Source organism: Jaculus jaculus, chromosome 12 (genome assembly GCF_020740685.1).
Source record: "Jaculus jaculus isolate mJacJac1 chromosome 12, mJacJac1.mat.Y.cur, whole genome shotgun sequence".
Lineage (NCBI taxonomy): Eukaryota > Metazoa > Chordata > Mammalia > Rodentia > Dipodidae > Jaculus > Jaculus jaculus.
Genome location: NC_059113.1, coordinates 29023889 through 29034705, shown reverse-complemented (window position 1 = coordinate 29034705; position 10817 = coordinate 29023889). Strand labels below are relative to the sequence as shown.

Sequence of the window (10817 nt, the reverse complement as noted above, 5' to 3'; positions counted from 1 at the left end):
AGGTGACAGAAAGGTGGGGTAAACACCACTGATCAAAGAGGACAGGGTCACACGCAGGAGAGGGGAACGAGGCTTCACCATCAGCACATCTCCAAATCCCAGTCAACCCTGGAGATGTGACGCTTACAGAATACTTGGAGGCACTGTGACTGTGTCATGGCAAGACTCTTTGGAGGAACCTGAAGTTGGACCCCAGAAACAAGAGAGTGCTGACTTTGCATGTGCCTGTGTGGTGGCCACTAGACTAGCCCTTCCCCCTCTCGCTGCCAGTCTGCAGTGTACCATCCACTGCTCGGCCTCTCTGCTTCTGTCTTGCCCCTGAGTTTTTATCTGATGCTTCTCACAGTCTTTACACCTGGACCCGCTCCCCCCCCCCCCGCCCATTCTCTCCTCACCCTCAGTGAAGCAATGTCCCATGTCCAGCTCCATCTCGGAGAAGCTGGTGTCTAGGCTAGAAAACCTAACCAGAGATGTGTGAACACTCGGTATGAAAGTTTACTGCCTTCCAAGGACAACCATCCTCATTCCAGAGTAAACTGGCGATGCTGCAGCCCAAGCCCAAGATTTCATTCACATACGACAGCTGGAACTGGTAAGAAACACATTTCTCAGGGAGTGAGGGGAAACCCCCTCAATTTATTCACCATCGGGTTTTATTTACTCACAAAACAAGTCCAAAGCCCTGGCAGCAGCGATGAGCCCCACCTTTTGCAGCCTCAGCCCAGGAGGCTGGATGTGACAGTGCACTGTTGCCTTTCTGCATGCAGCACTGGAATCCCCACACAACTCTGTGAGGTAGGTATCACCACCTTCCCCTGCTGAGCCATGTGACAGATGGGGAAACCAAGGTACACATTCAGCAGCAAGTCACATGGGGAATAATGCAGGCCTAGCCTGGAGTTTGAGCACAAAGCAACTCTTGGCGCACACTGGATTGGCCTGTGGCCCACCAGCCTCTTCCCACCCCCTTTGGTGACTCCCCTAAGCAGGAACACAAGAACTTAACACTTCGTTTTGCTCAACAGAACAAATAGACTTGCAGAGTTTTCTTTTCCTCTGGCCTACAGAACTCCAAGGCTGGGGGTATTTAGGCTGAAGCAGGCCAGATCATCTTGGCAGTGCCCTCCTCTGGAGCTGTACACCTCCCCAGCAAAGTCCCCAGCACATGGGTGCTGCTACAAACTAACGCCCAATCTCCTACCAGGGGACAGTGGGTCCATCTTCCCCAGAGAGCAGCACGGCCCAGCACACAGGCAGAGAGCCGCTGCAACGGCATCCCTCCAGAGGGCGGACTGTCCCAGGGAGCCCCACCCAGCAGTGATCTGGTCAGAGGGTGGCAGGCAGGCAGGCTGTGTGGCTCTGAAGAAGCTGAGTCCTGGGATCCAGAGCAGCCTGAGGACCCGAGTCTGGAGGGAGGGGCAGTTGGTGGCAGGTGGTGGTGGCAGAGGCTGAGCAGCAACAAGTCAGCTGGCTCACGTGTCAGGAAGCGGAGGCGGCTCCAGCAGGCGACGTGGACTCAGGACCGGCTCCTATCTTGGTGGTTCCCAACAATCATCTTGCTGTACAGCTTCTGTTGCTCCTCTTTGAACGTGTCCTTCACCTTTTCTCTCTTTAGCCCACCGTCCCTGACAAGAGAAAGGCAATGTAAAGCAGAGAAGGTCCCCTGGCCAGCCCTGCATGATGGCAGATGGACCACATGGCTAAAAACCCAGGAAAGTCTACAGGAAACATGGGTACCCCATGGTCCCCACTTTCAAAAACTGCAGAAGGCACCAGATGACTGGAAACCACCCTTTCTATCGTGAAAGCTTTGCTTGTTCTGAGGTCAGTGTTTACAACTCGGGTTCAAGGTACTTTGTACCTGCTCCCATCTACTAGAGTTTAACATCTACCTTCACCCTACAAAGGATAAAGGATGAGGAGGCAATCTGGCATCATGGGAGGGGAGCCTCAATGCACCTGTCAAATCTGCCAAATGTGACCTGTAAACACCAGGGCCTGGGTGCTTCCAATTCATGCCAAGAACCAGCAGAAGGGAAATGCAAGGGATTCTGCCTGTCTGTGGCTAGCAGGGCTGCCTATCCCTGAGCCTGAGCGTCCTGCACAGCGCTCTACCACTGAGCTACACCTCCAGCTCTAGGGAAATGCAGCGTCACACTGTCTGTGCTCAAGGCTTGGTACTGTAAGCTAGCCACAGTAAAGACTCCTTGGTGGACTGACTCGTGGTCCTCACCGCATTTCTGCCTCCCTAAAGTATCCTCATGAAAATTCTCTAAGGTCCCAGTCCCACCTATACCCAGTTTCTTGCCTAAACTCCAGAATTATCACTTTGGAAAACAGTCTAAACTTTTCTGAATTTGAGTTTCTCAAGTGTAAAGGGGAATATGACCTATTCCCACAGGGTTGCTATGAGGTAAACCACCACCATCCTAGAGATCATTTGCAATTTGCTTTCTTGTGTGTTTTGGGTTTTTGTTGTTGTTTTTGTTTTTTTTCAAGGTAGAGTCTCACTCTAGCCCAGGCTGACCTGGAATTCACTACGTAGTCTCTGGATAGCCTCAAACTCATGGAGATCTGCCTACCTCTCCTCCCAAGTGCTGATACTAAAGGCATGTGCCACCATTTCTGGCTTCTGGTTTATTATTATTATTATTATTATTTGCAAGGAGAGAGGGAGAGAAAGAGAAAACGGGTACATTCGGACTTCTTAGCACTGCACTTTTAGATGCACTTTGTGCATCTGGCTTTAATATGGGTACTAAGTGAACCCAGGCTGTTAGGCTTTGCAAGCAAGTGCCTTAACCACTGAACCATTTTGCCAGCCCTGGTTGTTGTTTTTGTTTTGAAACAGGGTCTCACTAGGTAGCCTTATCTTGGCCTCTGTGGTGCTTTGATTCAGGTGTCCCCATAAACTTAGGTGTTCTGAATGCTGGCTTCCCAGCTGATGAAGATCTGGGAAGTAACACCTCCTGGAGGCAGTGTATGGCTGGCGGCAGGCTTAAGGGTGTTATACCCAGTTTCCCCTTGCCAGTGTTTGGCACGCTCTCCTGTTGCGGTTGTCCGCCTGATGTTGGGCAGGAGGTGATGTCCACCCTCTGCTCATGCCATCATTTTCCCCTACCATCATGGAGCTTCCTCTTGAGCTATAAGCCAAAGTAACCCTTTTTTCTGCACAAGCTGCTCTTGGTGGGGTGTTTCCTGCCAGCAATGCGAACCTGACTACAACAGCCTCCAACTCGAGATCCCCCTAGGTGTTGAAGTTATAGGTATGTCTCACAATATCTAACTAACATTTTCAGCTTTTAAGAGGCCATGCTACTATTTGAGGCTCCAGAATGCAGGTTAAAATGTGAATGCTGACCTTTTCTCTTTACATGTTTACTGACTGTGCAGAAATTATGTCCTCCTGCTTTAGAGGTGACAAGTGAAATGCCTGCCTAATACAAAGACCGGAAGAAGCTCTGCATGGCCCTAAGACCTCCAAATCAGCTACAGGTGGTCCCTGCCTAGAGGGAAGAGCTGTCTGGAAGCCTCTGAAGGCTGCACAGAGGCCCGATTCCCTGGTCCTCAAGGCAAGGCAGCACGGGCACTGTCAGGCTGGAGCTAGGGGAAAGGAATCTGGCGTTCCCCTCTGTGGCTGTCAGGTTTCCCTCTGCCTGTCAGGGAGAAGGCAGGGCACGTTTGTCTAGAAGCTGGTGTTCTCCAGAGTCAGCTCTACTCACCACAGCAGATCCACCAGTCCTCCCTGCCGGGCGATGGCCGACTTCACCCTGTTGGCAAACTGCACAGCATCTTCGTCTTTCTGTAACAAAGAATGAATGAACAAGCATCCTTGGGACAGGTTCCTGGTCACCACCACAAGGGAAGGGCTGAGCTGAGGGCTGGAGACCTACCTCCCTGGTCATAGGAGGCAGGTACCAAACACTGCAGACAATGGCCCAGCTGGTCATCATCCTCAGCAGGTACGTCACCATGCCATACTTGCTGCTGTTCCAGAAGGCATCACCGAACTGAGGGTCATACTGCAGGAGAACAAGAGGTTGGGTGGTATGACTTCCGACATTCCTCCTTGCTTGTTTCACACCTCTGCCCCTCCCTCTTATGAGGATCATGTTCACCAACATGACTACTGCATCTTAAAATAAAAGGTCCCTCCACGTTCATGTGTCTGAATGTGGGTGCATGTACATCATACTTCTGGGTGGAGGCCAGAAGGTCTTTGCATCTACCTTGTTTGAGGCAGGGCTTCTCTTATTCCCGGACCAAGAGGGAAACAATTAGAAAGCTTAAGAATAATCACAAATGCAACTTATGTATTTACAATTCTAACAAAGCAAATGATCCCAGTAGTGAAGTGTGTTCATGAAATCCCAGGGGCACTGCACCAGTCTCAGGAGGTCTCATCCAGGCAGGAGGTGGGGATAACAGACACTTGGGTTTGTCACCATGTTTACCAGAGGCAAAAGCTATGCTCTAGCTGACAGAAAGAAAACTACTGCTGCTCTCCCTGCTAGCCAGAGAAGCCCCTCTATGGAATGGCAGTAGACACTGAGACTCAAAAAACTTAACAAAGTTCAAAATAAACAGGCAGTTGAGACCGCAACTCTAAACAAGACATCTGTCTCTGTCACACCCTCCAAGGCTCAGGGAACACTTTGGAAGAGGGGACGGAAAGAGTGCATTAGGACACTGTCATCTGAGCAAGAAGAGACTGGTACATTCATGACCTCACAGTGGTTGCTGTCACCCCTACAAGCCTGCACAATTCTAAGCCCATCAACATTTTGACTTAAGAGGATGAAGGACAAAAACAGTGAGCTATCCAGACAGGACGACTACGTGAAAAGAGAGGGTGCTTGGTGGATTAGCGGGGGGGGGGGGGGGGGGTACAAAAGAGGGTAACTAAATTACGGTATATTCATATATAATTCTCAATAAAAGTGTTTTTAGCTGGGCTTGGTAGTGCACACCTTTAATCCCAACACTTGGGAGGCGAGGTAGAGAATTGCTGTGAGCTTCAGGCCAGCCTGACACTACATAGTGAATCCCAGGTCAGCCTTGGCTAGAGCGAACCCTTACCTCAAAAAAAAGTTTTTTTTTTTTTTTTTTTAATTTATTTGAGAGCGACAGACACAGAGAGAAAGACAGATAGAGGGAGAGAGAGAGAATGGGCGCGCCAGGGCTTCCAGCCTCTGCAAACGAACTCCAGACGCGTGCGCCCCCTTGTGCATCTGGCTAACGTGGGATCTGGGGAACCGAGCCTCGAACCGGGGTCCTTAGGCTTCACAGGCAAGCGCTTAACTGCTAAGCCATCTCTCCAGCCCCCCAAAAAATTTTTTTAAAAACCTTTTCTCAGAGGTATTTTGCAGGACATTGGCACTGCAGCCATGGACTATGTGATCAGCAAACAGGAAGCTAAATGGCAGGAGCCGTGGGAGACAGGCCAGAGAAGGAAGTTGTATGAGACACCACAGCAAGAGCGCGGGTCCTGAGAAAGCTGCCTATACAAAGAAGCGTGGACTCTCACCAGCCATCTGAAGGCTATGGCAGGCAGGGCGCTACCCTGACCGCAGAATTATAAGGCACAGGTGTGGATGGAAAGTAGATAAAGGAGAATTTCAATTGCTACCAATGTCCTTCCACCCTCCCCCGCCCCCCCCCAGAAGCATGCCTGCAGGGCGCGCTGTCATGAGGATTCTTGCTCTAAGGGACGGAGTTTCAACTGCCTGACCTTTTAGGCCTTTCCAGTCAAAGCTGATGAGATGGGGCGAAGGAGACAGACACACACACATGCACACAAACAAATGTGGCAAAAGGATGGATTTGAACCCAGGACTTCAAGCCAACCTGCGTAACATAAGGAGTCCCTGTCTCAAAAGCATAAAACAATTATTATAAAAGGTGATCCCGGGGGTGGTGGTACACGGCTTCAATCCCAGCACTCGAGAGGCAGAGGTAGGAAGATGGTCATGAGTTCCAGGTCACCCTGAGACTAGACAGGTCAGCTTGGGCTAGAGTGAGACCCTGCCTCAAAAAAACAAAAAAAAAAAAAAAAAAGTGCTGTTACATTTTATAAGCAGAAATTGTGGTTCAGGAGCAAGAGATGTGTTTGTTTAGGTCAGATTCTCATCCACAAAGGACAGATGCTACCAAAAAAAAAAAAAGCAAAAGCTAAAAATAGGACCACTGTCCTCAAAATCACATAATGCCTTGATTTTGGTGGAAATTCAATAAAAGCCTAGACAATCCTGTTTCCCACGTTCAGTTACCAATTAGAGGCTTCACCAAAACCAGGGAAGTATCTGTGTGTAACATGTGGGCGTTTTACACACAGTTATTGTGGTGGATTGATCCAGGTGTCCCCCATAAACTTACGTGTTCTGAATGCTAGGTTCCCAGTTGATGGACATTTGGGAATCAACCCCTCCTGGAGGGAGTGTATTGTTAGGGGCAGGCTAATGGATGGTAGAGCCAGTTTCCCCTTGCCAGTGTTTGGCACACTCTCTTGTTGCTATGGTCCTCCTTACATTGGCCAGGGGGAGATGTCCACCCTCTCTGCTCATGCCATCATTTCCCCTTGCCATTGTGGAGCTTCCCCTTGAGCCTGTAAGCCAAAATAAACCTATTTTTTTTTCCCAGAAGCTGCTCTTGGTTGGGTGATTTCTACCAGCAATGCAAACCTGACTGTAACAGTTTTATGTTTTTTAATTTTATTTATTTGAGAGAGAGAAAGAGAGAGAGAGAGAATGAGAGAATGGGCATGCCAGGCCTCTAGCTGCTGCAAACAAACTCCAGATGTATGCACCACTTTGTGCATCTAGCTTATGTGGGTTCTGGGGAATCGAACTGTGGTCTTTTGGCTTTGTAGGCAAGCACTTTAACTGCTAAACCATTTCTCCAGCCCTGCAACAGTTACTGTTATGGAGGAGCCCAAACTCTTTCAAGGCTCGGTACTCCATAAGGAATGAGAACTACACTGCAGAGCAGACGCCAACCAGCGTGAGCCCCAACCCGTACTTTAAGTACCTCCTATGGATATTTAGAATGACATTTGTATCTGGCATGCCTTTAGGCTAGGAAATGCTGGCAGACCTGATGAGGAGGGGTGAGAAGGAACTCCCATGGAAGCTCACTAACCACACTCAGTGATGACCACACTGATGAGGAGGGGTTGACCACAGCCTGTGTTTTGGGAGTGGTGAGGTATAGATTCCACCATGGGTCCACACTAGAAGGATAACTATGAGGCCGACCCCTCTCCCGTCTCTAAGGAGCCCAAGCGGTTGGAAGGACAAGGTCCTAAAGAGCGCGGGATAGAGTGGAGAACCTCTAGAACCCATGCTATCATTGTTGGCACATGACAAACACTGCAACACAAAACAGTGGAATCATTTGCTACAAGCAGTGTCACAAGGCCCGGTCTGTCCTCCCTCTCTATCTAACGCAACACCCTAGCTACAGCTCTCTCCACACTTCACTTCAGCAAGGCCAGTGAAGGCAAGGGAGTGAGGGACAACTGCAGAGCCTGTGAGAGGTTTCTGGGTGTGGACCTGGCTCCCCCTCCTTGACCTCCCCACCTCTGCACAGCCCATTAGCATTCTCCTCTAGCACTCGGCTCTGTGCCCAGCCCCTAGCAGTGCTGCGTGAGGGGGAGGAGCAACCTTGACAGGGCACCAGCCCCCACCTCCCCTTCCTGCTGCATTCAGGTTTTGGCAGCTATGACAATGACAACATACATCCTCAGAGGTCCTATACCTTGATAGCGACAGGGTAAACAGTGGCTCCAATTTCAAAACTTCCCTTTTTGAACATCATCACTGATGTGTTATTGATGCAGGTTCCTGAAATAAAGGCAAGAGAAAGCATTGTTTCTTTCTGGCCTTTTATGCAGGACCAGGCCCTTTACCCTGGATTTCCTCAGCATTAAAAATAATGATAATCCTCAAACAACATACTTGTCTCCACCCCAACTAATGAACAAACACTTAGAAGAGCTGGGCCAACAGCAACACGTCCTTCTTTCTTAGGCCACTGTCCCTGCTTGACACATCCCAGATTAGGTATGGGACAGGGACACTAAGCAGACTCAGGAGGACTGAGTGGTCACTTAATGAGAGGCTTGAAAGCCTGTTGTCAGCAGGATCACAGAGAAAGGATCCTGCACTGAGGAAGTACACCCTATGAAAGTCCAACTTATTGAATTTCCTAGTTTTTAATCCCACCCACAATCTAAAGGAGACCCAACATTACCCAATGAAAACACCCCAACAAGAACTGAGGAGCTTGGTTCCCAGGACACCAAGGCCCCACCCCAAAGCCCTCTGAGGTGACTGGCCCTTGTACCTTCTGGGAAGATAAGGATAGGCAGCTTGCTTTTATCTTGCACATGTTCCGTCAGTCTTTAGAACAAAGAAATACAAGTGTCAGTGACTGTCACTCAAGTACATGCACGCATATGTGACATTAGACATTAGCACATCTGCCCCTGTCCTTTGCAAACCCCTATCACAAAGACATAGAAAACTTTGTAAGGGGATGGAGGAATGCCTTAGCAGTTAAGGCGCTTGCCTGCAAAACCAAAGGACCCAGGTTCGATTCCCCAGGACCCACGTAAGCCAGATGCACAAGGTGATGCATGCATTTGGAGTGTTTGTGCAGTGGCTGGAGGCCCATTCTCTAAAATATTTAAAAAAGAAAACTTTATAAGGGAGAGAAAATTAGATGACAACTACTTAATTCATGTAATTGTTAAATTCACATTAAAATTGTCCAAAGAGGATACTGTGCAGACTGGGCACTATCTGAAGGAGGCAAGTGCCACGTCATCTTACAGCCCCACCCTCAATAAACCTGTACTGATCAACTGCCCAACAGCCATGCTGAGTTGAAATCATATGGTTTGAAATGGTCATCCCCCTCCAAAATCCATGGTGAAACATGACTGCTATTATTGTGGCACTGGGAGGTGAGGTCTTTCTGAAGAGGATATTAGATTGTTAGAGGGATTCACGCAGTTCTCATGGAAGTGGATCAGCTTCTACAAGAATGAGTTATTAGAAAACACAACAGCCCGCCTGTTCCCATCTCTTCTGTACATACCTACTCGCCCTCCTTTTTTGCTATGCTATGCCACAGCACAGAAGCTTTGCTAGATGTGGCCAATCTAGGACTTCCTAACCACAACCATGAGCCAAACAAACTTTCCTTTATAAATGACCCAGTCTCAGGGATCCTGTGAAACATGGTATTAGGCTGGTTCAATGACAGAATGCTTGCTTGGCATTCACAAGCCCTGTGTTCAATACCCAGCATCACAAGAAGGTCTACCAAGTTTTGACACTCTCTGTGATGCATAGCCCTTTACATTACTCACATGAGAGGTAAAGACAGAGCACCACATTGTTCATGGCCTTAAGTTTATTCTTAAAATGTTTTCTTTTCCAATATTCTATTGTTGAGAGAGAGGAAGAGGCAGAGAGAGAGAATGGCACACCAGGGCCTCCAGCCACTGCAAACAAACTCCAGACGCATGCACCCCCTTGTGCATCTGGTTTATGTGGGTCCTGGGGAATTGAGTCGAGGTCCTTAAGCTTTACAGGCAAACACCTTAACTGCTAAGCCACTTTCCCAGCCCAAGTTTATTATTTTTTTAAAAAATATTTTATTTTATTTATTTGACAGAGAAAAAGGGAGACAGAGACTAAGAATGGGTGTGCCAGGGCCTCCAGCCACTGCAAACAAATTCCAGATACTTGTGCCCCCTTGTGTATATGACTAACATGTGGGTCCTAGGGAATCAAACCTGGGTCCTTTAGCTTTGCAGGCAAATGCCTTAACTGCTAAGCCATCCCTCCAGACCCCAGGTTTATTCTTATTTGGTAATCAATTCACTTTGAGATTGCAAATAGCAACACAAGTTCTTTGGGCTAGCAGTGTATCTCAGTGATAGAAAAACTGCCTAAAAAAAAAAAGAAAGAAAAAGAAAAACTGCCTAGCTAGCAAGGCCCAACATTATTAGATAGGTAGACAGACAGATAAAAGAAAAGAAAGAAGCAAGGTTCCTATTTTGTTTATTAGGATAGATACAATAAAAACCTAATTAACAACAAAAAAGAAAAGAAAAACCAAAAAAAACCCTAATTAACTTGATAAATAGTACCTGAATTTATATATTTTTTGCATTTCCTATTTTTTAAAAACCTTTATAATGAGAATAGTATAGGCTCAGTGCAAAGGGACAACTACCTCTAAAATGTTTTCTGTTTACTTCATAACTAACTGGTCCAGCTGAACAGCATTTTGCCCATTTACCTTTTAGCCACCAGATGGCGATCTTTCACTTCAGAACGCTCAAACCAGACATGTGGGCAGGCTTTCACCATGGCTCTCTGAATCACACCCATGAGGCCCCCATGCACCTGACCCACCTAATTTCAAATAGAGGAATAATTAGTAGTGAAGACATCCTTACAAATCCTCCCAATACAGGAAGGAAGCCCTAGGTCCCAGAAAACACATATCCAGCCTTTCACCTTCTAACATTTAACTGTATGGTTCTTTACCAATAATCTACTATTCAGACTCCTTCACTCTCAGTTTCCAAAAAACAATAAAGTTGATGGATCCTCTGTATCAAAGGCCCTTTCCTGGGTATTCCCAAATGCTTCCTACCCCAGTGCTTGATCTCAAGCCCCTCCCCCTCCTGCACCCTCCTTGATTTGGGGACATAGAGACATATTCTTAGTCACACTGCCCAGCTTCTATCTCAGTCCCAAGGATATCCTGAAGGTGACAATTCAGGTTACACCCTACATATA

The 10817-nt window shown here is 47.9% G+C and overlaps 1 protein-coding gene across 1 annotated transcript in view; it reads right to left on the bottom strand.

Annotated features, from left to right (window-relative positions):
* Window positions 1–604: 604 nt before the first annotated feature.
* The window catches only part of Gpat4 (glycerol-3-phosphate acyltransferase 4), a 46827-nt gene continuing 36614 nt past the window's right edge, over window positions 605–10817 (bottom strand). Inside the window, exons 8-13 of the mRNA XM_004669007.2 lie at window positions 10312–10427; window positions 8344–8399; window positions 7756–7841; window positions 3894–4022; window positions 3723–3802; window positions 605–1625 (exon numbers count right to left, since the gene is read on the bottom strand). Of these exons, the coding sequence (XP_004669064.1) occupies window positions 1517–1625; window positions 3723–3802; window positions 3894–4022; window positions 7756–7841; window positions 8344–8399; window positions 10312–10427 (576 nt within the window). The 3' untranslated portion in view covers window positions 605–1516. The remainder of the gene's footprint in view (window positions 1626–3722; window positions 3803–3893; window positions 4023–7755; window positions 7842–8343; window positions 8400–10311; window positions 10428–10817) is intronic.